Consider the following 3,808-nt stretch of genomic DNA (forward strand, 5'->3'; position numbering starts at 1 on the left):
TATATATATATATATATGGATAAATCTATCAAGAAAATAAATTTAAAATATGATCGTTTTAAAACTTAGCAACATGTCTYGATTGAAATAGCCTAATTTCAGATTAATAACTTATTCTGCCCTATTKACATTTATGCTACCTGTAGTTACAGCAGATCTTCTGTTCTGCCCTTTGTCTGTGTGGGAAACAATCAGAGGTTCCAGCTTCACACTGGTCTGTGAAAAGCCATAAAACATCCTGAGTTCAGGCCAGTGGAGGAGAAGCTCTGCTACCACTTTGTTTAGATAATGGTGACAACTGGTGTTTGATCTTGGAAACAAATCACACTGAGTTTCTAACTAAAGAGCAGAGATACGCCTTATTTGAATAAATTAGGAACAAGAATACTCCTTTACTATAAAAGTTTGAACACAGGAGTAACTAATCAGATTGGAATACATTTCTTGTTAAAGCATTTTTTCCATGACAGTATCATCTGCATAGAAGTGATACGAGACATTTTTAAAAGCTTCTAACTCTTAAATGTATTGAAAAGGTAGAATGCAAACTAAAACGAATGCTTGCAGTAGCTCCAACAGATCAATTTTCTGATTAATTACCTACATTAATTACCAGACCTCTGGATGGCATTTGCTGATTGAATGTTTTAATAATGCCCAAGGGCGCGGAAAAGGGGTGAAAAGTGATGACAATTCTAGGCATAGACAGAATATATCCTTATATTATGTCTATCGTTAAAACTAAGAAAATAGGCTTCAATAGCAGAAAGGATAAGATAAATATCAGAATATAAAAGGTAGAGCATAAAATATATCTCTGTAGTTTTTTCTGAAACCATTGGAGTTAAAACACATTTTACACTTTTCCTCTCCATATCACATCCCGTCAGAGCCGTAAATTGCTCACCGTATTTTCCGCACTACAAGGCGCCTAAAAAACCTTCAATTTCCTGAAAAGCCAACAGTGCGCCTTATAATCCGGTGAGCCTTATATATGGACCAATATTGAGCCACAACAGGTCTAGCAACTACGGTAAGCAGCCGCCAACTTCATTTTTGCCCGTAGAAGAAGAAGCGCGTGGTGCATGCTGGGATAGTTGTCAGAACGCTGACGCTATTGTGGCCTCTACTGCGCATGCGGGACACTGGAGAACACGTACAGGTCAGGTCGCGTTTATGTGGAAGTGTGAAAAAAAAATAAAAATTCGATTTGACAAAAAAATTGGAATTGAGTCACTTTATTGTGAACCATTAGCATTCACATCCTGACCCGCTATTTTTGCTTGACGTCGGTACTACGTCAACTGCAACCCAGCAATTTTTGTTTTCTTTTAAAGTCTCGCGTTTTCCTCCAGATTTAGGACGATGATCACTGGGTGTGTTGGTTTGGGTCACCATGTTTTCTGCTGGTTCTGGTCCACTGTGGTTTCAAGAAAACTTCTTCCAGAACGTTCAGGAGGACTTTATGGTTCCTTCTGCTCACCAGCTTTACGGAAATGATTTCACTTTCCAGCAGGACCTGGCACCGGCCCACACTGCCAACAGTACCAACATCTGCTTGAGTAACCATGGTAACACCAGCAAACGGGCCTGACCAGAACCAGACAGAGAATCTACGGGGCATCGTCCACAGAAAGGCGAGAGCTAAGCTGCTGCTTGTGCCTCCAATAAATGAATTCAAACAAACCAGATCTGAAATGTTTCAGAATTAAAATTTAAGTGATATTTGATGGTTTCAGATGGTCCATAAATTAAAACTATTTTAACATTTAAAATAACTGGAAAGTTTGTAAAAATGTTACTAAAAGTATGATTGTGTTACCATGGTTACAATCAGCCGAGCTAAAGTTTGTCAATAAACATGTCAGCAAATAACCAATTATTTAAGCTCCGCCCCTTTTCCCAGGATTAAAACCGTTGGTGGTGCTGATGTTCTGAACACAACGGACCAACATTTCAGTGATGTCCCAATTTATTCAGATGTTCGTTTATGGAATACTGCATGGATGAAATCCTGGAAACCACAAAATGGCCGATCATGTTTTTACAAAAAGCCTTCAAATAAAAGGTTGTAGTAAATAATTTCTTCCAGGCCTTAAACAAATTAAGGTCTCCACTTTCCAGGTTGATCTTTCAGTTCTAGCAACTTGTCCTAAAATCTATTTTGGTGAATAAAAAAAATAGAAATTTTATGAAAAACAAAGATGCAGCGACATCTGGTGGCAAATTGAAGGATTGCAAACTGAATATTCGTCTGTGACACACACGGTTATTGACATAAAATGGCACTGAAGTGACGTATGAAAATATAAAGTATCATTTCTAGGTTGTTCAATAAAAAATATGAAAATTGGAACAAAAATGATGTTATTTTTACACAACAAAAGTGAAAAGAAAACAGAAGCATTTTTACAGCAAATCATCAGTTTATTTTCTGCATCTTCAAAAGCAAATCAAAGAAAAAGCCTGAAACTGAATGACGTCAGTCCAGGAAGAGCCGAGTCTCCGCTGCTTGTTCCGATTCTTCACAGTAAAATTCAAATTAACAGAATCCAACAAACAGCCTCTGAACCGCAAACACCGCCCCCTGGTGGTGAGTCAAACACCACAGAAGCCCCGCCCATTTAAGACCAAACTGGAATATATTAGCCACTTCATTTTCCAGAAACCAGTGCTTCCAGTTCAACGTCTTCCCGACCTGATGGTGGAGGTTCTGGGTCCAGACGGGCGGCTTGGAGAGAAACCGTTCAGCAGGTTTTAACTAGACCATTACCCAGAAAAACCTCCAGATCACCTCTACAGGAGCCCAGCCTCATGAAACAAATCATAAAATACCCGATGACCCTGAACGCATCACCACAAGCAGCTACAGACCTTTTTAATTCACCAGGCTGCAGATTTAACCTGTTTTTATTCTGGATTAATCCAGATTTCAGGGAGAAATCATTAACGGCATAAAAATTAACTTTAATCAATCAAATTTAGAGGTTTTCTGATCAGATATCAGGATGTTTGGTGGCATAAATGTAAGAGAAAAGGTGAGATTTTCCAACATAAAAAAACTAAAAGATTGACAGAAAGTTTAAAAAATTCAAAGTGATCCAAATGTTGACAACGTTTCAGATTCAAACCCTGAAACTAAAGAAAAGCATCAAGTGGAGAGCAGGAGATGAAAGTTCATCTAAAGAGGAACTGGGTCAGGGCTGCGACTAACCAACCAGTGTTTAACCTGCTGAGTCGACAAAAGCTGCTCCCTCCCACAAACATCCTGAAGCTGAAAGTGAAACACGAGGCAGAGAGGAAACAGCAGGCGGCGCCGTCTCCAGGCAACGACAGCAGTTTATCACTACGGCTTAAAAAACAACAAATCCTCTCCTCTGGTTAGAAAAAACAAAACAACCTTTAACTGAAAAGCAGTGGAGTCGTGTGTGTGTGTGTGTGTGTGTGTGTGTGTTCGACAGTCTTTAAGCTGAAAGTGGAGCCAGCCGTCGCTGTGCTTGGCACTGGTTCAAGTTCCTCAGCAGACGGACGGACTGAGCGCGCTCAGACGGCCCTCAGTCCTCCTCTTCCTCCTGTCATGGCGGACAGATGAAGGGTTGCCATGGGGCCCGTCACTCGTCTGAGCCGGCCGAGCGTTTCTGGTTCCGCTTGCGAGGAGATCGTCTGGGAGAAGCTTTGTCTGGAGAACGAAACGAGAATCTGGCTCAACATCCAAACAAACGCTCAGCGTGAACCGACAGGCTGCGGGGCAGCAGGCAGGCTGCGGGGTCTTAAGGCAGGCTGCGGGGTCTTAAGGCAGGCTGCGGGG

General features: G+C 41.1%; 1 protein-coding gene across 2 annotated transcripts in view; it reads right to left on the reverse strand.

Moving 5' to 3' along the window:
* Positions 1 to 2,404: 2,404 nt before the first annotated feature.
* ssr1 (signal sequence receptor, alpha) overlaps positions 2,405 to 3,808 on the reverse strand; it is a 7,766-nt gene continuing 6,362 nt past the window's right edge. For both annotated transcript variants that reach the window (XM_008396863.2, XM_008396864.2), the window contains one exon: positions 2,405 to 3,679. In XM_008396863.2, coding sequence (XP_008395085.1) covers positions 3,612 to 3,679 — 68 coding nt within the window. In that variant the 3' untranslated portion in view covers positions 2,405 to 3,611. The remainder of the gene's footprint in view (positions 3,680 to 3,808) is intronic.

This window comes from Poecilia reticulata, linkage group LG20 (genome assembly GCF_000633615.1).
Source record: "Poecilia reticulata strain Guanapo linkage group LG20, Guppy_female_1.0+MT, whole genome shotgun sequence".
Classification (NCBI taxonomy): Eukaryota; Metazoa; Chordata; class Actinopteri; order Cyprinodontiformes; family Poeciliidae; genus Poecilia; species Poecilia reticulata.